The sequence below is a fragment of the Corvus hawaiiensis genome, chromosome 2 (genome assembly GCF_020740725.1).
Source record: "Corvus hawaiiensis isolate bCorHaw1 chromosome 2, bCorHaw1.pri.cur, whole genome shotgun sequence".
Lineage (NCBI taxonomy): Eukaryota > Metazoa > Chordata > Aves > Passeriformes > Corvidae > Corvus > Corvus hawaiiensis.
The window spans coordinates 120,923,969-120,946,670 of NC_063214.1; the positions used below are offsets into that span (position 1 = coordinate 120,923,969).

Consider the following 22,702-nt stretch of genomic DNA (forward strand, 5'->3'; position numbering starts at 1 on the left):
AGAAAACATTTCAAAATACACTTTTTGATTTGTAAAAACAAATAAATGTATCATTAAAATAATAGTAAAAGCCAAGCCTTAGCAGGATCAGTATCGAGGAGATTTTAACACGGAAAAGGATCTTTTCTTCAGTTTGAGAGTATTGATTGTAATAAATTTACGATTTTTGCACGTGGTGAGAACTAAAATTTGGAGTTCAGATCACCTAGAAACCAAAATGTTTCAAAGTGGGTTCACAGATTGCTGAGTCCCAAAACATTTGCTGGACAAACAACCCACTTGTGAATTTTTAGTCAGCTTCTTGCCTTCAATATAGACTTAGAGAATTCCATGTCTTTACACCTTCAGCCAGAGAATCTAAATAAAAATAAGGCCGTTTTCATTTGCTGAGGGAAGGGAAGAGAGATGCTGGATATAATGTGGATTACTGAGCAATACAATTATGGCTCCTTTTTTTTGTGATAGTTTTTTGATGTTACACTTGCAACAAAGAAATGAATCACAGTTTCTTTTGTCATTTACCATTCATCTGATGAATAGGTCATAACTTAAGTAGAAAAGGTTACATTGGTCTCATTGTTAAAATAATTTAAAGTCAGAGCAGCATTCAGTTGGAGAAAGTGTCTCAGTTTCAAGAGCTGTGCCTGGATGCTCCCCACCTATGGAATAAAGTCAAGTTTCAGGAACTGAAAAACATCTTAAGATCCTTGAGAGTTCAAAGAACGATTTTGTGCGAGCATGTCTCAGCATTTCCATGGAGTCAGAATCGATGAAAATTAATTCCAGGAGGTATTTCTGAAATTCTTCTGCAAGATAAGGAAAAATAATTGTGTTTTGATGCACGATTGTCAAGATCTAAATAAAAAATTGCATCTGGCATGTTTTGACTTTAGAACTTATTACATGAAGCGAGCAATTACCCGTGCATTTTTCTGGTCTGGAAGACATTTCTTCTTCCCAAGATGGAATTGTTGGTTTTAGGACTAGTGAATGTACCACAGCTCCTTGTCAGGAGCAGCAGCTGCAGACAGAACTTTTATCTGGTTACTTTTCCATTTTTTAACTGTATTTTGGGTGTTGGTATCAGTACAATTATTTGCTGATGGAAAAGAAAATACAGTAGCTGAAAGCAAATGCTAATTCCTACTTTTTTGCTTCCTTAGAGAGAGAGGCACTTTCCCAACGTTACCATAAGCAGTAGGAGCTGCAAATTATTATAAAGATTTGAATTTCCAAGGTTTTGTTAGAAATACCTGGAGACACTTAAAGCTGGACTTCTGTCTGTAGAATATTTCTGTCATTATTATTATTATTATTATTATTATTATTGCTTTTTGCAATTATGGGAAGTTTTTCCTTCTACCTGTTTTAGCCATAGGCAGCATGTGGGAGGGTAAATGTTGGATTTGGTGTTTCAGTCCAATGGTATTTCTGAATAGACAGAAAAGATAAGGATTTGCTTTTGGTATCTCTGCAGCACTTTTGGAGGTGGAAGTGGACTTCTCTCTAAATATTTTGAAGCTTTTTTCTATCCTAGACAGTCCACTTTAATTAGCAGCCCAGGATTAGCAAATTAGACATTTTTGAATTGCAGTAAACTTTAATATAATTATTGCTGCCCTTATTGCTCCATACAAAACAATTTCTCCATCTGTTCAAGGACATTTCTTCCTTTTAGAAGCATTTGGTAATTTGCTGGTAGAATTTCACTTTCACAGCCACTGTCACAATCCTCTTTTTTTTTTCACAAGTTTGACAAACTGGAAGGCCATATCAAACTTTAAACTCAAAATTAAATAATAATTGTTTCGCTTTCAGTCTTCTGTTTCCCCAGCAAATTATGTTCAAGAAACAGACCCAAACTGTGCTTATTTAACCAAGGCTAAATTAATCACTAAATGTCACGTGTTGATACGGATTTTGTCTGCTTTGAGTGCATTAGTTTGTGTGCAACTATTCTGGAAGTGCATTTTAGACTCCTTTTTTCTGCATTTTAGTACTGATTGAAGTAATCCCTGAAGCTTTTTCCTTCAGGACAATTTATTTTTAGAAGTTACCCCTTTGGTTTGGGACTATTAATTATAACGTAATAACTTTCAGCAAAGTTGGTTCATATTTAATCAGTTAAAAGTTCATCTTTGGAGTTGATATGTGGTAGAATATAAAATTTTTGATCCTTTTGTGACACTAAAAAGAAAAATAACCAAGGTCAGGACAGTGTTTCAAAAGCATGGACGGAAACAAAAACACTTCTGAAGTCAAGAGAACCTGGACAGAATGAAGTGAAAAGAATCCTTGCCTGGATTAATATGTTAAATGTTAAAATGTTAATGGGAAAAATCTTTTTCAGGCGTGCAATTCAGATGAGTCTCAAAAAACAAAAGTGAGAGATGTTTGCATGCACTGTAGTTTGATTTTAGTCAATTTGAGTTCTGTCTGGGCTGTGTTCTACATGAAGTGTTGCACTTTGGATTAACTCCTGTTTCACAGTTGGTGGAGCACAAATATCTGCAGGGGCAGAAACAGGTGGCTGTCCTCAGAAACAAGTCAGGAGAACCCAAAATCCTTCGGGATAAAGAATGTGCCATTGTCAGAAATGCTCCTCCCTGCCTCTGTGTGGTTCTGCAGAACAATTCTCATGCACTGCCTCAGCCTCAGGTCTCTCCTTGTCTGATTCTTTGAGTGCCTCGTTTCCCAAAGCTGCTCCCAAACCCCTGAATTTCAGTCCTGAGCTCTGACTTTGGACGTGGAAATCCAAACATGGCCTTGTGGAGTAGGAGCTCGTGGTGTGTTCGTCTTGAGGCAAACCCTGGGTTTGTTCCATAAAATTTGGCCTTATTTCTGTGAGGGTTAAATAAGTTTTATGTCCAGCTTTACAGGACAGATTATATTTGGGGCATTTCTTTCCCCATTTCTCCCTGACCACTGCAGAAATACTTTCAGCTCTCTCCAGAGGCTCTGGAACTCATTCTGGGTCCCTAGATCCAAGGTGCAGTGTAGGATTGGATCTCCATCTTCCTGGGTTTCTTTTGAGGGAAAAATTTTACCCCTTTGCTCTGAGCAAGGTTCAATCCCAGCAGGAGAAAGTGTTAAATCTGAAAAGGCTGAAAAAGGAGGAAATAATTACAACGGGTTAAAAACCACACGGCTGGGATAGCTGTAAATGGGATTTGGATCATCCACTCTCACAGCTGAGTGTTGTGTGAATACTGTGTTTAAATACTCTATTTTCAACCGTGTTTTGTAAGAAAAATTTATTAATTTCTGATAAACTGGACATCGGTGAGGCTTCTTTCAGGGTTCTCCATTTGGTATCCAAGTTTTACATTGCTGTATATGTATATGATGAAGCATGAAGCTTGTTTGATACTCTGCTAAATAAAAAGCAGATTTACTTTTTTTTAAACTTTTTTTTTAAACTTTTTTTTTTACTTTTAAAAGAAATAATCCCTGCTGTCATGTTAATTTTTTTGAAATATCTTTGATTAGCAAAGAGATCTTAAATGAAAGTTAGTCAGCGTTCGCTTAATACTGGGTTTCGTCTTTGCAGTAGGTGTTTATAAATAACAGACCAAGCGTATTTTTTGCCATTATAGCATATAATTTCCGAGAAATTCTTCCTTTCCAAGATGTTCCTTTTGTAATTTATAAAGCACTCTGTCAACCTGAATGTGTTTTAGAAAGGAATATAAAATCCATGGCCCATGTTGAACATCAGCCGTGCAGCTTCAGGGACGGGGCTGTGTTGTAATCCCCGAGCCGTGGTCCACGTGAAAACGTGGTGTGGTTTCACCTTAATATTTCACAGGCATTTCTTTAGCTCCAAAACCCCTCCAGTGTGACAGAGTGGGGAGATTTTTTTTCCTCAGAAGAGGCAAAAATGAGGTCCAGCTGAAAGCTGGTCGTTGGAGTTTAAAGCGTATTTGCAGTGCTAAGAGGAGAATCTTTGGCTCCTGTGCTGCTATTTCATATTCACGAACACTAAATTCATTCACATTTGATGTGTGTAACCCTGCTGAAAGGCAAAACAAACCTGATGGAAAACCCTCAGCTAAGAATTGTGTATTATCAGTGCGAAGAAAAAATATTTTCTTAGGTTTTATTTACTTAACTCATTCTACTGCTAATTCCAAGATTTTCGACAAACAATTTTGTTGTTAGTTTTAAAAAAAAAAAACAAACAGGTTTGGTACCAAATAAAAATAGTATTATGTGATAGCTGTTTAAGAGAACCAGTTTTAGCTGCTGGATATATTGCATCTAATTTATTGCCCTATTAGCTGAGAACAAAATTCTTCTGTATTTTTTTCCTAGTCCATACAGAATATTTTTGAGAGTAATTTAATATATGTGTGTACAGCATTTAAGGTTAGATTTATATCTTAATTTATTCTTCTAAACATGACTTTGATTATATAATTTAAAAAAAAAAACAACCCACTTTAATATGCATAATGCTCAGATTTTAATGCAAAAGTGGAATGTCTTTTCCTTTCTGCTTGCTTTTCCTAGGCTTATTTTAGCCCAGTTGCACATAGGCTCAATTTACTGTACACTTTCCCTTCAGAAAAATAACAATTCTGTTACAAAGTAGGTGTCACGAAGAATTAAACACCCGGCCCGTAATTTCTCACACCTTTTCCTGGTAGGATAAATCACCACCTCGCAGGCCTCTGATTTATCAGCCTTTTTGTGAAGTGTTACGTGGTGATGTTGTGTCAAAGGTGGACCTTGTTCCTCTGGGTCCTTCCCCCTCAAAGGCAGATTTATGGGCTGGGGCAGCAAACGTGTCCCAATTACGGGGCTGTTGTGGGACCAGTTCCGCTCTCAGAGCTGCTCATGCACTCTTTAATTTCTGAGATTCAAAGCTGCAGGCTGGTAAATGAGATTTTCTCCTGTGATTTTTGTATCCTTTACTTTAAACTAAAATTTTATTATTGACTGATACCGAGCCTAAACTTGGTTTTTCGTGTAACGCATCGACGGTGCGTTTGTAATCAATTAGAGAAATCCTTATTTTATTGTTGTGTGTGGATATGGAGTTGGCTTAGCTTTGATAAAACATTTTGGATTGTTTTCACACAACTCCCTTTTGCTCTTTTTCACCACAAGACACAGACTGATCAGCAAATTCCGTTCTTAGCAGGAACCTCGAGTAGGCCTCAAAAGCAGCGCGAGCCACGAGAAACGAGTGCAGTGTTGTAAAACCCTGCTCCATCAACCTGAGGAGTTTTTAAGTAGACTTTTGGCCTTTCAGATGGAATATGCTTCCCTTCCCAGTGTCCTGGGCTTTTTTTCCACATGCGTGGACGGCCCCAGGATTTTTTTTGCCTTTTTTTTTTTTTTACAGCTACGCTTTCAGTTCTGGATGACGTTTAGCCTTTGACCCAGGCACTTTCTTACAATAAACAGTTTGTTGATGAGAGCAGCTGCTGGGAAGATTGTTTCCAGACTGTTCTGCCGCAGCTGAGGAAGGAAGGGAAGCAAAATCTGGGATGCACCTTACGGCCTCCTCCCCGTTCCTCCCCTCGGCTCTGGTTTGTGCTGAGCAAACCTCCAGCACCTATTCCCATCCTGCTTGTGCCTTCTGGTATCCCAGCTCCCAAGTGGAGCACTCTGCTAAAGCCAGGAGAGATGCAGAGATAGCAAACTTGATGTGAAGACCATAATTAATTTCTTTATGGATTATTTTTAACCTATTGACTCTCATTTGTCATTATTTTCTCAGCAAAAAGGAACATCCTGACTTATTTTTCATTATCAGTGAATCCTGACCTGGGCCCTGCTGCCTGTTTCCCAGGATGGGCTGCTGCCCGTTGGATAAATGAATTTTCTGCCTACACACAGTGCTTTTTAAAGCTAAATTTAATTCTGGATTCAGATTTAGGCAGGGATTTATGAGCAGTTGCTGGACGTGTAGTGCGGGAATGGGTTGAAATCTAAGATGCTTCGTGTTCAAAGCAATGGGGCTGCAATAAAAAGGATAAGGATACCTTGCAGCACTTTGTTAAAAATCTTGCCCTTTTTTGGATGAAGTATTCCACATATCAGTTGGGAAAATGGATCCACTCCTATCCATGGCTGTTTCTGCTGGGATGATGCACTGTGTTTATGTAATGCAATACTTGTTTTTAAAAACACACTGAAGAGTGGAGACAAAAATAAGGCACTTGACTAAGTCTCTGGAATGATCTTTCAGAAATGATGAGCTTTTTCTGCCTCCCTTCAGAAAGCACATCATAGACTGAAGTAACCCAAACCACTGGAGACTCCTAAAAATCAGATTGGTTGGGAATTGAAAAAGTTGCCAACCCTGCCATCTTTCTAAATGTTCTTCTGTGCTTTGTGCAGTCAAAATCTCCTGGTTTGCACCGTGTCTCAGTTTAGGAAATATAAAAATATTATTAATAAACTGAAACAGATTTCCAGGCTGTGCAGAATCCTGGGAATGCACAGCAAGTACCAGCCAAGTAACTCCAGTTCATGAGAACATGAAATGAAAATGTGCCTCGGTTGTAGGACAATAAAATCTTTATGAAGTTCTTCAGGCCATGGGGAAAGGAGGGAGTCGAGAAATGGGGATTTCTCTCCTTCCTAAGGTTTTTACCCTGTGAACTAAAACACCACCAGTGAAAATAATGGCCTGAAATTAATTGTAAACAGTTAATATTAAAGGAGTTTTCTAAATGCTGCCTAAAAACTGGATTAGTTTGAGTACTTCTTGTATTTCCAAACAGATTTTTAATGTGTTGTAAATAGGTTTTGTGTTTAAAAGTTGTTTGTTCCCTTTGTTTCAGTTGTTATAAAATCCCTCTCCAAGCTTGCACTTCCTTAAGTCTGGAAGGGCAACACTGAGGACTCTAGGTGTGGATGTGCAGTTTGGGAATGTTATTAAATATTAATAACATCAGCATTGAAAATATTATTATTATTATTATTATTATTATCTAATGAGATCTAATACCTGTCCTGCATCCTCTCCAGTTCCTCTGTGATCACCAAGAGATGATCTTTCCTCCTTTCTCTATCAAATTTTTGTGGTTTGCTTTTTAATTTCCCTCTCATTTCTTCAAACTTTTCCTAAAGGAAAAGTCACTGCACTTTGCTTTTAAGGGAAAACGATGCATTTTAATGAAAGATTGAGGCAGTAAGCTTAATATATAGTATTTTACAAAGCCTCATTAAAAGGTAATGTAGACATGGTAGGGTTTGAAATGAATAAAGATAGGAGATAACATCATGTGTATTTAAAGTAAGGAAATAAATATTTATATATTATATGTTATATATTAAAAAATTTTTTTTTGGTGATGTAAAATATTTTTTCTCTTGGATTCAAGAGATGCTATGGAAGCTCTCCCGTGGTTAATTTAAATTTAACACCCTCAAACCTGCAGGGCTGTTGAGCAAAGCTGTGTAAGACAAGGAGAACATGGCTGTATTTTTGTCTGTATGTGTCTGTGCAGGTGTGAATGTTTATATTTAAATTGAACTTCAAGCCCAACTCTTCATTAAAATATGTCCTTTTCTATCAGTGTTGATAGAGAATCCACGGGGATGAAATATATACATTGGAGATCCTACTTGAATTGTGTAATATTCCTTTGGGAACAGGCAATTCTGATAAAAAAAAAAAAGGCAGATTTTAGTCATATTGAAGGTGTGATGTCTGGTTTTGCTCCAGACAGGCTCCTCTAAAAGTTTGGTGCCTGATTCCTGTGTAATCTTGGTTTGCTTGCAGTTTACAAACATGAACGTGTAAATAAATAAATAAATAAATAAGAGATTTAATCACTCTATCAGCTGATAATTCCATGGATCAGTGCACCAACTGCAAACTCCTCAAAAATAGAGGTAGTTCATTGGAAAACATTAGATTTTATGCAAAGGAAGGGGGAAAAGTTTCTAAATCACGTTCTGTGTCTCCAGAAAGTGAATATTTGGCCTTGCTTCACAAGCACAGCTAAAGTGCAATATTTTAATCCCATTATTGACTGTTCAGGTGGAGCATCAGTGGTTAAAATCATCTCCTTTCCCTCACATGAGAGGAGGGAGCTGATGGGAAATGTTTGGTTCGTGGCATTGTGTTCGTAGCTTTCATTTCATTTCGCCTCCATGTTTTTAATAGGAACCAAATGAATTTAGGCTGTGAGTGAATTTTGTCTTAACAAAGATTTCCATTGATAGAGAGTTTCGGGCCCATCGTTGGAGTTTGGGAGGAAAGAGCAGCTCCCAAATCTGCCCAGTGAGAGATATTTGAATTAATCTGTGTGTGTGCATGAACATAGAGATAAAAAAATACATCCAAATCCTATCTATATAAACAGATTGTAAGAATAAAGTCTTGGATTTGGGTTTATTTTCAACCATTATAACTGGGAGTTTATGTGCTCGGTGCAGAACTCTCATTGTTTGACAGAGCCCAGGTGCAAATAAAATCTTCTCCATCAGGAGCTGTAATTTTGTGTTATTTTATACTACAACAGAGAAGGGTTCATATGCAGCTGGTTTTTGTCTCCCTCTTTCCTCCTTGTTCAATCTCAACCTCTAAGTGAGCGTTAGGGAAAAGTGAAACTTAATGGTTATGAAATTAAAAAGAATTTTGAACAGCAAAAGCAAACTTCTGTTACGGAGCAGTTTCTGCCCACACCTGACCAAACTCTTAAAATCATAGAAAGCAGATGTGAAATGAGAAATAAAATACAGCTTTTGCTCCTCCTTCTTTATGTTGAGATTACCACAACGAGCAATTTGTGCTGGTGAGTGGAGGAGCTGAGGGTCTGCAGTGTGCAGTAGCTTAACTTTGGATTTCTGGGAATTTTGGGAATTAATGTCCTCTACATCTCCCTTCTTGCTCGGAACTTTTCATTCAGTGCCACTCTCAGTCTGACAATCAGAATTCTTCTGGTGTGTCCCTGGGTACCAGATCAGTGCTTGGAAATTCCCAATCTCTCCTTGCTTCTCTTTAAAGGATTTAAATTGACCTTTGGAGTGTGGAGAATTTATTAGTGAGAGGTTTTGGATAGTTTTGTTGGTGCAGTTCTTTTCTGCTTCTGGTAAGTGCTTTTTTTATAATGCATTGAAATTACATTTTTTACCATTTAAAATACGGGTAGAAACATTTTCTCCTTATAAATACTAAACTTGTAGATGAATATTTTAACTCTGAAAAGCCGAGTAGGTTTTTTGTCACCGAGTTGTTTGGTTGGGATGTCAAATTTAATTCTTACTTCGAGAAAGAAGGGAATATCTTTGCCTATGGGAATGTACACGTGAAAAGTGTGACTGGAAGAAAAACCCCGCAGTTTTACAGGAAATAATGGCCTTAAGATGAAAAAGGACAGCATTAAATTAGGAATTGGGAAGAAATTCTTGGCTGTGAGAGTGGGCAGGCCCTGGCCCAGGGTGCCCAGAGCAGCTGGGGCTGCCCCTGGATCCCTGGCAGTGCCCAAGGCCAGGCTGGACATTGGGGCTTGGAGCAGCCTGGCACAGTGGGAGGTGTCCCTGCCATGGCAGGGGTGGCACTGGATGATCCTTAAAATCCCTTCCAACCCAAACCCTTCTGTGATTCTGCAATTCTACGAAATTAAATTTGGCTTGACTTCAGTTCTCCTGCCCAAGCCTGATGAATATCAGTTTCAGAATTTATTTGTGCCGCCCTACAACAAGTTTAGTTATTAAATGCACAAAGTATGTCGCTGGGAGGTTGGGAAATCCAGATTTTCCATGATTGTGTCTGTGAGTAGCTGCAGATCCTGTCAGAGCCTGAACACGGAACAGCTGCAGCTTCTGGGATTCCACAATCCATTAAAGCTTGGAGCAGCATCCTCCACGATTTCCAAAAAGGCCGGGGAAAGGCGTGTCCAGCAGTTCGGGTGTTCCCTGCCCTGGTGCTGGATGCCTGGGCTGCTCCCGAGGTGTCCAGCAGGTTCCTGAGCCAGCACTTGTCGTGTCAGTGGCCACCAGAGGCTGCTGCAGAACGGCGGATGCTGCTGGAATAGGAGAGGTTGGGAATTCCAGCCGGATCCTCGGGTTAAACCACACAGTTCTGACACGATTATATTCCTTTTCAATGGGCTTGAAGCAGAGATTAACGCTGACTTCATATATATGTTAATTTCATTATTCGATAATGTTGTTTTTGCTGTGCCAATATAATTTGGGGACCACAAGGCACCGGTTCAGCATCCCTGTCCCTGGAACTTCGTGTGAAGGAAGTTCTTACAGTAAAAAATCATTCTTCCACTGTGACCAGCACTTGAAACTTTGTTAAACGTGTAAGCCATGTTTTCTTAGGAATTTGTAAATATCCCCATCCTTGATTATGTGTTCTTCGTGTTTATATTTTTCATCAGCTCAATAAACCCTTGGACGTTATGGGGGGAAATGAACTTGAGAATTACACACATACAACAATTCTTAAATGGTTCAGTGTGTGTTAGAAGCAATGAAATCAAGAAGTTTGCCTAAAATCTATGGGGAAAAATCACTTGAAGTAATACACTCAGGAGGGTAAAAGGTTGGAATTGTGTGGCATATTTAGAATAATGGAGCATCACACAGGAATAGGTGCTACTTTGTTCTTTTCAGAAGATATTCTGAGCAAAAGTACACCAGAATTTCTGACACAGCCTCAAGCACTTTAATGATTTGTTTACGATGTCGTCACACTTTAATCTCCTTTATTTTGTAACTTAATTTCTGTAAGACTGTAAAGCCATCCTTAGGTGAGTTAAAATTATGTTTCTGAGCATAGGACTCGCACACCCAGTGCTGCTGAGTGAATTTCTGGGTTTGGAAAGCAATAGGAAAACACTCTCTGATTAAGCAGAGTTTTTCCATGTTCTCCCTGACAGAAATGAAAGCTGTAATTTTTCTAAATATCAGTTACAGCCAATCAGTTACTGTGGGTATGTAAAACAAGTAGGATAATGTGTAAGGAATTTATTTAGTCTGTCAGAGCTCTGGTGTTACACTGAGTGAAGGTGCAAGTCAAAGAAATGCTCACAAAACCTTCAGTCATCATCACATCATCATTTATGATGCATAGCAAAAGATAAAAAAAGAGGGGAAAGGAAATATTTAAAGCATATTTTATCCAAGAAGTTAGACAGAAAATATTCAGAGGCAGCTTTAGAAAAGCAAGAAATGAGAAGTAATTTCTCCATAACTAAAATGTAGCTGCTGAGTCTCTCTTAGGTTGTTCTGGGGCTTAGAAGCGAGTGCCTGATGGAATTTGGGAAAAGTTGCTCCTTTCTTTGTGTCCTGCTCTGCCACTGGTGCTGCAGGGCTGCAGAGCAGCCCCTCTGCTGGCACTCAGCACAGGCAGCAAAGTCGGTGAAATTTGAGAAAATGCCATTTCTGGGGGTGGAAAATCCAGAGAAGGTGTTAGGAACAAGAGCACTTCTCTCATTCCTTCTTCAGGTAGAACAGTGGGATGTGGAAAAGAGGAGTCATTCCTTGGATAGATAACTGTTTATGGGAAGTTTGCTCTTCTTTTGTGGGTTTTGAAGAGTTGGGCTGGAGCTCAGAGATGTCTTGTTCAAGGGCAGGAGAGCTTAGCCCTGCCTTCAGCACTCACGTAGGAAATGTGTTCCAGTTCCCAGATACAGCAGTGATGGGAACGAGGGGCATGTGCTTGGTTAGAACCTTTTTATTTAAAAATCACATCTCTTCCTCCTGGAAATTTGGGGGGCAAGAATCATGAGTGCCTTATTTCCAGTCGAATTGGAACCACAATTTTTTGTGGTTTCATTTATCACCTAAAAGACCGCTTCAACTCCCCAAAATTTAAGCTGCGCACTGAGCAAAAAGTCCCAGAATCTGTGTTTGTGGCTGTTCCTAAAGACATGGCAAACATTTCATATCAAACCTCTCAAAGGAGAATTAGTTACCTCCAGCAAGAGTGATGTGTAACATTCAGAGTGTCACTACATGGGTACTAAGGGTAGTAAATCATCCCTTAGCTGAAGGCATGAGCCATTTTAGCAGAAATTCCACTGAGAAATCAGTAAGTGTTTTTCTTAGCTGCTGGTTTAGCCTTTAAATCGAGTCTTAGTGATGGACTAAAGGGCTTCTTGCAGCTGAGGATCTGAGCACGTTGAGAATCCTGCAGGATGCAGATGAGTGTGTGCACTCCATGCTTCAGGATGGAGGAAGACCACTGCAAACCCTGCTACAGAGACAAGTGAAGTTTAATTAATCTGCAAAGGAGCGTGGTCTCAACTCCAGGACAGTGTTGAGTATTCAGGCCAGGCTGGACCAGGACAAGCAGCAGAGCTTACTTTTTGAAGAGAAATGGAGTTAATGTTCCTGTTTTGAAGTAGATGATTGCTTGAATAAAAATGGACTTGGAAGAAGGTTTGTGTGTTTTCACGTGGGGCGATCTGTATTTCTTATTTTATTGCCCTTGCCCGCAGGAAATCCATCTTGCTTTCCTGAAATGGCTGGAGGGAAACGTGGATGCTGAGGGATTAAGGGCATCCAGCAAGGTGTCTCTGAAATTTGTTTCGTCCTGTGAGTCCAAAGTGGAAGTGACTCCGTCCCTGATGCCAGTGGTCACGGAGGTGGGAAGTTTCTCCTCAGAACATTTCAGCCTGAAGACCTATCAGGAGCATCTCCAAACCAAGAAGCTGGGAAAGATCCTTCTTTTCACTGAGGTGACCACGACAACCATGGATCTTCTGGATGGGTAAGATGGGGATCCAGGCCATCCTGAATTAACTTTCTGATTGGGAATTCATAATTATGGTAACACACAATGTTCTGAAGGAAACTGGACACAAACCAGAGAACTTTGTGTTCACAGGATGTTAATTGATAATATATAAAATACTGAGCCATAAAGGGTGGGAAGAGATGAGTGGGTTAACTTTCTCTTGGTAGTGGAGTTTAATCTTTATTCCTCTGAACATCACCATAAGGAAATTTAATTTAATAAATATTCATATTTAGGAGATGAAATACATTCTCTAGTGCAAGTTATTTGCTAAGCCTGTTACTTGAGAACAGTGATACCAAGCAGATTGTACCCCTAATTTTAACATTCCTATTTTCTCTCATTTCTTTTGCTGAATATTTCACTAAAATGCTCTTTAGTGCTTGGTTTGGGTTTTTAAAACATGGATTAGGGTTCTGGTAGAGGTGCTTTCATCATCACACAGATGACCCTTGTGAATGAGCTGTGGGATACCTTAGAGAAGGTTGTTCATGAGAGTTTAAATGGGATTAAGTGATAGGAAAATCACAGTTACTAAATCTCAGCTTGGAGTCTGTGTACAGAGGCTGTACTGTTGTGTTTAGTGGAAGTCTGATGGAAAAAACTGTCTTTGGGAAGTTGTTGCTCTTCAGGACAGAAACTCTTAAGCCTGTTTCTACCTGCAGCTGTAAATCCTTGTGGCAGCTACTTTTGAATGTCAGGGTTCATTTATCTGCAGAAACTGCAGATGAATTTTACAGGTGAAAAATAACCTCAGGAATTTAGTTTGGGATTTTTTTCTTCAATCGAGATTAAATTGTCTGGAGTGTTGTTGTCACTGATGAGTTTAACCAACAATAATGGCTTCAGTTCTCAGCCTGGGAGCCTAAACTGGGAGACTGATAAAAGTTACAGAATATTTTTTCTTGCAGGTAATAAAGGTGATTTGTTTAGAATATGTGCACACAAAGTCTGTGCACATGGGTGCATTGTAACAGTGTTTAATTAAATCACTTTGTAGTCTTGCAGTGACACAGTGACAGAATTACAAATGGTAGATTTTGCTAGAATATTGCAAGTTAGGGACAAACACAAATTTCAATTCCAAACTATTCCCAGTGTGTGCAAACACCCACACATTAAAATTGTTGCTGTCTAATTTTGCCAATCCTCTCCCCTGGATTTCCATCCTGCAGCTGATTTTGCAGTGGCTTTTGGAGAGATAGAGACTTGCTAGTTTGGTAAGAGGCCACAAAGAGTTATTTTATAGAAATACAGTTATTTGTTGCATTTGCTTCTTCATTTTTCATACTCACAGCATGTTCAGCCCACAGGGTTGAAAGGACTGTAAGAAACTGGTGATAATTCAATAGATCAAGAGGTTTCTTCCCTCCCAGTTGGTTTTGGTTGTCAGTAACATTATTCCTATATCTCAATAAGATGAAGTGTTTAATTCCGAGTTTTGTGATTTGATTTGGATCAAGCTAAATAGAATCTGACCAATTTATGAGTGATTAATTATCAAGGCAAGGGAGATAAGAGAACTGGTCTTGGTTTTTCCGATGTGTTTAAAGGTTGCTTTTTTATTTTAAGTAATCCAAATACAATGAAGTGCTTACAGATGTCAGTCTTCAGGATTTCCCCCATCATGATGAAGCTTAAATAGTTAATTTTCAGGTAAATTGTAAGCTACGTCTCCTAGCTCCATGTGTCTTCTGGTAGGAAGATGGTCCTAGGCAGATCATAATTTGAATTATTAATTTTTAAATAATCTATCTGAGATTAAATTAATTTTACAAAAAGACCTTTGTTTTATGAAGTTAAAATATTTTTCTTAAGTATTATGGGTGATGCTGTAAGTACTTGGTTGTCATGGGTAATAGAATACTGTAATCCTTGTGACTTGCAGTCCAGTAAAGAACCTTGAGATTTAAATGATAACATTTCATAAATCTCTAGAAATTGATGCAGAAATTCGGTAATTTTTATTGAGGGACAAAGTTGTCCGGTCTTAAAGCTGCTTCCAAAGGAACCAATATAAATGTTAGGATATGTGTGTGGTGCTTGGTCTAATTGCCAGCTCTGAATGAAAGGAAAACACATCTCAGGGAAAATAATTTCCTTTGCTTGAAGAAAAAATAGTTACTTATTGATCCTTCAGGATTCCCAGAAAAACATTGCACCACTTTGCTTATGTAATCAGGCATTGCATGAGGGACTCTGTTAGGGACTCCCAGATTTGACTCTCTCAAATTTTACCAAGTTTTGATGGTTAAAAATATGATACAGACACCTCAAGAACTTAATGACTGGGATTTGTCGTAAAATAAATTGTTTAATTAGTGGCTTATCAAAAAAATTCAGCATTTAACTTTTGTGACTTCCCATTTTTTTGTACTCTGCCACCAACTGGATGCCAAACTTCTGTCTCCCTTGTCCACTTCCCCAAACCTCCATACCCCCCAAAAATGAAGAGATGGAAGGGGGAAAAGGGGGCTGGAATTAATTTAATGGCTGAGCAACCTCACAGTAGAGAAACAGCCGGAGCCTAATAGGGGCCTTTGTCTGCATTTCCACCCTGGCTGGGAACGTGCCAGTCAAAAGTCAGGCAGGAGGAACAGGTGGGAACTATTAGACCTGTCATAAAGTTTGAAAAATTGATTCTGGAGGCTGAGGGAATAGATTGGACTTGACAGTGTTGTCCTAAAGATTCTAAGGGAAAGTTGTGTCGTTTAATTTGGGATCCCTTGATTGTTCATTAGCTCTCCAGATGGCAGGGCCTGGTGGTTGAGGCATTTGGCGCTCACTGTACTGTCCCTGGCCTGAATTCGTGTGTCCTGAGGTCACAGCAAAGTGGGAATTCACCTGTAGGTGCCCAAAATTAAATGGCATTGGCCTAATTGTGAAATAAAAATTCCTTCAAATGTCATATGTTGTTTCAAACGATCAAAATTCCTTCTGTGATTTCGTGGTAGAAGTACTTTCAGTCTGTTTTTTAAAGCATTGCCATTTTTATTTCTCAAACTGAACTCCCCAAACATTAGAACCTTGGGGATTTTTTCTCTAGAAGGAAATGCTTTCTGTGAGTTTCAGAAACCTCTCCTTCACGGATGTTTATCCTAATGCCACCTGACCAGGTTAACCCTGCCAGAAGCAGTTCCACTTTCTGTGTCTCCTCAGAGCATCCCTGGGAGGGCAGGTTTTAAAATGAAGCCATTGTTTTTGAGGCTGTGTCTGGTGTAGGGATACAAGTGTTACGTTATAGAGACACACTTACTACACTCGTAAGACTTGAGATTAACAAAGAAATATTCCTATTTCTAATGTTTCTGCCTACCCTAATTGGCTTGGTTACATGAGCATTTCATTAAAATTAAATTAATTAGATATAAATTTCAGTTTTATGCTTTATCTTAGATCCTGTTTCAATATTTTAGTTGGCAGAAAAGTTGATTTACACATGACTAAGCCAGCATGGGATATATTCTGTATGAAATGCCATTGTGGATCCCTTTTCCCCAATATTTAAGAAGCACAAAGTGCCATTGTTAGGGAAAATTTGACACAAAAGTGGTGAATTTTAGTGGAAGTGAAATGTTGGCTGGGGTTCCTTTCATAACTGCTGCGTAGGATATTTAAATAAAATGTCAGTTGAGAATAAACAATTTCCAAACAGCTAAAAGCTTTGCAGAAGAAAATATTTTCCTTTGTTGGTGCCCTTTTACTTTCCTAGATTCATATTGTTGAATGTTGAAAAATTGAACTACAGTTCTAATTTTGGCAAGTGGGCATGAAGACTCATTTTATTTGAAAACTCTTGGTTTACTTGAATTGAAATATGGATGGTGCTGATGCAGGTCTGAGTTAAGGAAAAACAGTGTGTAATTGAAGGAGATGGGAATGGCACTTCAGGGGCAAACAAGCTGAGACTGACAAACTGTGTTATGGACTGGGGGAGGTTTAATTTGGTTTTCAAGTCTTTGTGATGTTTTACTCTGGGTTTGGTTATTCCTTGCACCTTGGTGATCCCCCTTATTCTCCACTGAAACTGTATTTTTACAAAACTGAATTAAAATCAGGGAGATTGTGGGGAATGGGTTGAAATGACACTTAAAGGTAGAAACTTGGCAATTAGTGTAGGCTTTGCAAAATATGTCACAAAGTCACCATGCTGCTTCTCATTTCATGGGCAGCTGGATCCACCATTCTTCCCTGGGAGGCTGGGCAGGCCCTGGCACAGGTTTTTGAAGGAAGCTGTGGCTGCCCCTGGATCCCTGGCAGTGCCCAAGGCCAGGCTGGACATTGGGGCTTGGAGCAACCTGGGATAATGGAAGGTGTCCCTGCCATGGCAGGGGTGGCACTGGATGAACTTTAAGATCCGTTCCCACCAAAACCATTCCATGATTCCATGATAATGTTTGTATTTTAGCATGGTGAGACTATCCTGTACATTTTCAGTCTGCTAAAAATGAGTATTTTATTACCCACATTACCAGTTTGTATAAATTAACCCCCTACACCCTCCTCCCTCAGGAATTTTGGCTGGGGAGCTGGGGAATACCCTGGCATGCAGGAAGGATTCTTCCTTGCAGGAAAGGCGCCTTTCTCTCAGGAAATTGGAAATTTAAATAGGAAATTTTAAAACCCTGTGCTGTTCAAGAGGTTACATGCATTTAAACACTGTACATATTCTATACTCAATCTTTTCTGCAGCTACATAACCCAAAAATGTTTTGTCAGTTTGGATATCAAGGTCACAATAGTTCATACTACCTTTAAAAGCTCAGATCCCTTGATTTTGTTAAAGTGTAGGATGGGATAGGAATGCTTTGCTTGGCTAATGTCTTACTTAAAATCCAAAGTTAGATACTAAGAACAATAGACCTGCTCTTTAGATATAGGAATATATGTATATATATATATATGTATATCGTATTTCTTCATTACTTACATCACTTTTATTACTAACTTTTAAACTTCCATTTCTTAATTTATTTATATGATTGAAGGACTTTTTATCCTCAAAACAAAAATTGGTGTGTTAAATAGCTGCTTCTGTGCTTTTCTTCCTTAAGGGTGTTTTTTATATTCAGTATTTTGTGCCTTCCTTTGGTGCTGAAGATCAGCTCAAATAACACAGTAAGGTTTGTTTCCCTTAAATCAAATCAAATTAAGTTCAACAGTCGGGGGTTTTTTGCTAATTTAGTTTTATATGTATAATATTTCATACTTTATTCTGCCATTCATTTATGGGTAGTGATTTGCACCAGCCAGTGCTGGAGAAAGCTCAGCCTGATAACAAAAGATCGTGCAGGAATTCTTGTGACACAGCCAAGAGTCTGTTCCCTCCCTCGCCTGTAAAAAGGGAGGAATTCGGAAGTTTTTGGCACTGATTTGGTCCTGTGCCATTCCCAGACTCTTCCCATACCATTTTCCACGACACACTTGCTGAAAGATTTCTCTATTGGGATTTGTCGTCTCCTTTGCGTCGATTTTCCCTGATTTTCTTTCCACCTGTTGTGCACCATTCCTGAGGGCACCGAACAATCAGGTCCCTATTTTCCTGTCATGCACCTTGTGTGCCTGATTTTCCATGGAATTGAAGGCAAAATGTGCCCTTCTTTCTTTTTTTATTGTGTAAAATTAGTGGATTTTCTTCCTGTTAACGGAGTGGGCCCCCCGCTTGCAGTGCAGAGGGAGGTTTGGCATTCCCAATGGGAATTGAATCATAAAAAAAAGATACCCTTTTTGCAGAGCAATTAACCCGTGTTGAACTCTGATAGGAGATTGGATTTCCCTGCTGCTGGAAGTTCCTGAACAATCCCCATTATCACAGGGACACGAACACAGCCTCGGAGCACCCTTCAATCTGAGGGGAATCATTCCTTAAATCTGAGGGGAATTGTTCCTTAAATCTGAGGGGAAAGAGTCGTTCCTTAAATCTGATGGGAACAATTCCTTAAATCTGATGGGAACCATTCCTTAAATCTGAGGGGAATCATTCCTTAAGTCTGAGGGCAATCATTCCTTAAATCTGAGGGGAAAGAGTCGTTCCTTAAATCTGATAGAAACCATTCCTTAAATCTGAGCGGAATCATTCCTTAAATCTGAGGGGAAGGAATCATTCCTTACATCTGAGGGGAAACCCTGGAAGGCTGCACAGTTAAAACAAGAGTGAAGGAATGGTCATGGCAGGGCTTCAGTCACATTTTGCTGGTTTGTTTTACACGGTGCTGTTTTCATGCCCACATTTTAAATAACAGGAATTTAGTAATAAAGTGAAAAAATTGAACGCTGAAGTTTCAAATCATCACAGCTTTTTGAAGAGGAGGACTAACTTGAGGCACATGACTCACATAACAGAATACAATATGCCATAACAAATATGGTATCTTGTTATATGTAATATTAAATGCAACATACTATGTGTATATTATTGCTATTGGTTTGCTAATTCCATGGCTGTCAATTTTGCTCTTGAATTCTAACTTTATTTAGGAAGAGGAAATGTTGCCTAAGCTTAAACTGCCCAGAAGTACTCAGGGATTAATATTTGTACTTCATTGAGAAAGATATCCTTGTCTTCATCAATAGCCATCTTACTGCCTTTTTACATGAGCTCAGATCAGAAAATAGTCTTAAATAAAGTCACGTGCTTCTAAAAATAATTTTAAGACCTCAAACCCAGGCATAAATCAGTGTAGGACAGTGTATGGACTTAAAAAGGGGAGGGCATGGCATAGAAAAATTAGGTATGTTATTAATGACAGAAACATTGAATGGTTTGGGTTGGAAGGGATGTTAAAGATCAGCCCATCCCACCCCTGCCGTGGGCAGGGACACCTCCCACTGTGCCAGGCTGCTCCAAGCCCCAATGTCCAGCCTGGCCTTGGGCACTGCCAGGGATCCAGGGGCAGCCCCAGCTGCTCTGGGCACCCTGTGCCAGGGCCTGCCCGCTAATAATATGATCAACTTCCCCACTCCCTAATTAACCTCAAAGAGTAGCTTGGACTTTGGACAAACCCTGGATTTGCATTTTTCCCCCAAACATCTTCATTATAGTTGTTACAATCATTAGACTAATAAAGGAGTATATCAACAGTGTTGCATTCAGATAAAACACAATAGGAGTTAGACATCTAAGTGATTTGATAATGTGTTTGATTAACAGATTGCTGCCCTCATTATGGACAGGGGCTTTTGTAGAGGGATTTTTCACAAGGGATGGAGTGACAGGACAAGGGGGAATGGCTTCCCAGTGCCAGAGGGCAGGGCTGGATGGGAGATTGGGCAGGAATTGTTCCCTGGCAGGGTGGGCAGGCCCTGGCACAGGGTGCCCAGAGCAGCTGGGGCTGCCCCTGGATCCCTGGCAGTGCCCAAGGCCAGGCTGGACATTGGGGCTTGGAGCCTGGCACAGTGGGAGGTGTCCCTGCCATGGCAGGGGTGGTACTGGATGATTTTTAAGGTCTCTTCCAACACAAACCATTCTGGAATTCTATGAAAGATCCAAAGGCTGAGCTACAACCAAATGCAGTTGCACGAAGTCCGAATGATTCCTTGGAGATTTCAGGCTCTCTTTGTGACTACGCCGGGAAAAGAGAATCAGATTTGTTAGAAACTCAAAGTTAGATCGCAGCTTCCCGTTTCCATTTTGCACATCTCCATCTCTTTGCCCTTATTAGATTGAAATACAAAAATAAAAGAAAAAAGAGAGGTTGGGTTTACTATGGAAGCAAAGTAGGAGCTGGGAAACTTAAAGCACCTCTGCCTGGGGAAGTTCACACAGCACCTGTTCTGGTGTGGTTAAGAATAAGGACACTGATTTTTGTTTATTCTTATGCTGCCAGTCAGAAGAGAGTGATTTAATTTCAGAATTGATTTGAATTGCTTGTTTCCAGAGCCAAAAACTCTGAAAGCTTGTGTAGTTTCTAACTTAAGCAGTAAACTTAGAAAATCCCACAGAATCTGAATTCTTGCCCTAAATCCCACTGGCCTAATTTATTTTCACTTATAGTCCTAGTTAAAATATTTTAAGAATCTGTTTGTATTCAAACGAGGGCTTGCATTTATCACACCTCATATCATTTAGCCTGAAATGTCATGGCCTGGAGAATGGTGTGTAAAAAAAAGTGAGGTTCCCCCACTGCAGCTTTGTGATCCCCAGGATTGCTATAAAATCCTGTACCTCATGTTGCTCTCCAGAAATTTACTGGCATTGTTCTTGTTGCTGAACTGTTAAACGTAGATGAACGTCCAAAGTTTTTTTGTAAACTTGAACTGACACTATTTTTACACTGCTTTTACTGATGGTATTATCTTACCTCAAAAAAAACCCCCGAAACCCAGAAGTGTTTTACAGGATTCTTTGCAAACACAAAGCTTTCATGGCATGTTGCATTAAGGAGTTGTGGGATGCAGCTATGAAGTGTCCCATGGATATTTTTAATTGGATTTATGTTCAAATGCATCACCAGGCTGTCCATCCACTGAGGAAGATGAAGAGGGATGCTGAAGAGAAAACTGGAGGAGGAAGAAAAGTAGGGAGATGGAGCTGGAACCACAGAAAGGAGGAAATAAAAATTCAAGGGAAACAAATTTTTACTGATTATTCTTAAGCAAATACTCCAAGCTTGAGGTAAAATAAGTGGGATATAGGGAGATTGCAGTATTAATTGGGGAAAAATCGATATCAATGCTCTTATCAAACCAATTAATAATGATCAAAAGCCCGAAACTCCCCTGTTCAGTTGGCAGATTGTCAACTGAAATATAATTTGCTCAGTGTTTAGGTTGGATTTTTCTGAAGTTAAAGACTGGCAAGAATTCCAGTTAAGCACGTGGTGGCTCCATTCCTAATTGTTTTGTTTTAATTGGGAATTGGGGAATGTGAGGAAAGAGGAGCACCTTTGTTTTGTTGCCACTAAATTACAACTTTGCTTGTGGTCGTAACCTTGAATCTGCAAATGATGATGTCCTGCTCTGCTGGTTTATTTTTAATCATCCTTTTAGTCTTTCCTACAGTCATAACAATATTTAAACACCTAATCTGAATCCCACAGATTGCTTGTATTTCATGCTTTTAAAAATGCAATTTGCAACATACCACATTCTACTTTTTGGATAAAAAAATATTAAAAATATTCACCGAATTGCATCTGTTATGTGACAATAGAAAAGCTTCAGAGTTCAGATGATCCTGAAGGCCCCTTCCAACCCAAACCATTCCATGATTCTATGATTTTATGATTTATTAGCAACAGATAATGTATAAACTCTGTATGGAGCGTGGTGCCAGATGTGAGAGATAAAAGGAATTGCTGGTGGCCACCTGCTTTACTGCACATTTCAGCTCTGCTGTGGTGGTTGATGTCATGAAGAATTCATGTGATAGACAGTCATTTAAAGTTAGCAGACCATGGCAGGTTAGCAAGGAGTGATGCTTGAGGAATGTTGACGTATCCATCTGTTTGAAAAACAGAACAGCCACCTTTTGCCAAGGTTTTGAAGAGCAGCTGTGAGTGGGTATTTGGGTTTTTCTTGTGGTAGGGAAGAACCAAAGAGCTTGAGTGTGAAGCTGTTGGAAATTCAGGGCAGTGCTCACGTTTGAGGTGGATAAGGTATAACTTCCTGTTGCTACAGTTTGCTTAATTAGTGCCAATTATTAAAACTAGAAATTGCAGAACTTAAGTCTTTCTTTTAAAAAAATATAATCTCTTCTTAAAATAATTCCAATAGTTGCTGCCTGATAGGTGAAAACCAATAAATCAGAAGAAATCGATCTTATTTCAGTTAGAAACTCAAATCTTGGCTTGGTATATACTAGAAAAAAACCTTTTTTTTCAGCTATGGGTTGCAGAAATAGCAATTTATGGTGGATTTTTTTCCCCATGTGTTTTATGCAGAAATAGGAGTAGACAAGAAGAGGTACAGAAATGCCTTTTTGGGGTGTCTGCAAGGAGAGCTGTAAAACACTGTACACTTAGTGCTAATTGACTTGCCAGAAAT

At 39.3% G+C, this 22,702-nt stretch overlaps 1 protein-coding gene across 2 annotated transcripts in view; it reads left to right on the forward strand.

Moving 5' to 3' along the window:
- HLCS (holocarboxylase synthetase) overlaps positions 1-22,702 on the forward strand; it is a 116,831-nt gene that overhangs the window by 22,418 nt on the left and 71,711 nt on the right. For both annotated transcript variants that reach the window (XR_007200876.1, XM_048291246.1), the window contains exon 6: positions 12,420-12,691. Coding sequence is in view for 1 of the 2 variants with exons in the window: in XM_048291246.1 (XP_048147203.1) it covers positions 12,420-12,691 (272 nt within the window). In the remaining variant the exon portion in view is untranslated. The remainder of the gene's footprint in view (positions 1-12,419; positions 12,692-22,702) is intronic.